Below are 811 nucleotides of genomic sequence, written 5' to 3'. Positions count from 1 at the left end.
GCATTCGGCCGGACAGCAGCCCCCCGCTCCGGAGCCCCCTTCCAGCAAAGGGCAGCAGAGCAGCTCGGACACCGAGTCGGATTTCTATGAGGAAATCGAGGTGAGCTGCACCCCGGACTGCGCCACGGGGAGCACCGAGTACCAGCACAGCAAAGGTACCCAACTCCTTCCCATGCCTCCAGCCCCCCGCCCGCGCCGGAGCTGGGGGGCAGGACTGGGGTGTGGGGGGGCGAGAGGGCTGCTGGAGGGGGGTCTTCCCCTCGCCAGCTGAGCGAAGGGCAGCAAAGCCGGGGTGTGTGTGTGTGTATCTCCTTTCCTGGATGATTCTTCAGCTCCCTGCTACCGGGAGGTTTGTTTAGGAGTCAGAGGACACGACACCGGGCAGCCCCCGCGTCCCTGGAGGGGAGCCAGGCTTCCCGCCGTGGATGCATCAGGTCTGCAGCTTGTCCCGTAGGACCCCCTTGGCCAAGACCACCACCCACTCTCCCCCCTCAACTTTTTTTTATTTTTTATTCTTCCCCATCGCCTGGACAGTGAGTGCTCCAGGAAATCCCTTCCGATCCTCCCCACCTGTGAGGTTTTGTGTGTGTGTTGGAGGGGGGGGGAGCAAGATCAAACGGGTTTTCTGGCCGAGAGCTGTTTGTGGTTTTGCAGGGTGAAATGTACCCGGGCGAGTGCGGAAGCGCCCATAAAGACCGTAAAATCTCTCGCCAACTCTGCCTGCCCCAAGTGCGGCAGCGAGGTCCTTGTTTGCACGTTGGGTTAAAAAAAAAAAACAAAAACAAAAAAACCCAACAAAAACCAAAACCAA

At 59.3% G+C, this 811-nt stretch overlaps 1 protein-coding gene across 1 annotated transcript in view; it reads left to right on the top strand.

The window, feature by feature from the left end:
• Positions 1-155, top strand: part of LOC104468298 (homeobox even-skipped homolog protein 1-like) — a gene marked incomplete at its 3' end in the record, with an annotated part of 429 nt that extends 274 nt beyond the window's left edge. Inside the window, exon 2 of the mRNA XM_010082368.1 lies at positions 17-155. Within this exon, the coding sequence (XP_010080670.1) occupies positions 17-155 (139 nt within the window). The remainder of the gene's footprint in view (positions 1-16) is intronic.
• Positions 156-811: the final 656 nt, after the last annotated feature.

The sequence above is a fragment of the Pterocles gutturalis genome, unplaced genomic scaffold, assembly GCF_000699245.1.
Source record: "Pterocles gutturalis isolate BGI_N339 unplaced genomic scaffold, ASM69924v1 scaffold28034, whole genome shotgun sequence".
Taxonomy (NCBI): Eukaryota; Metazoa; Chordata; class Aves; order Pterocliformes; family Pteroclidae; genus Pterocles; species Pterocles gutturalis.
The sequence above is the reverse complement of the archived record's forward strand: the minus strand, read 5'-3'. Positions and strand labels throughout refer to the sequence as shown.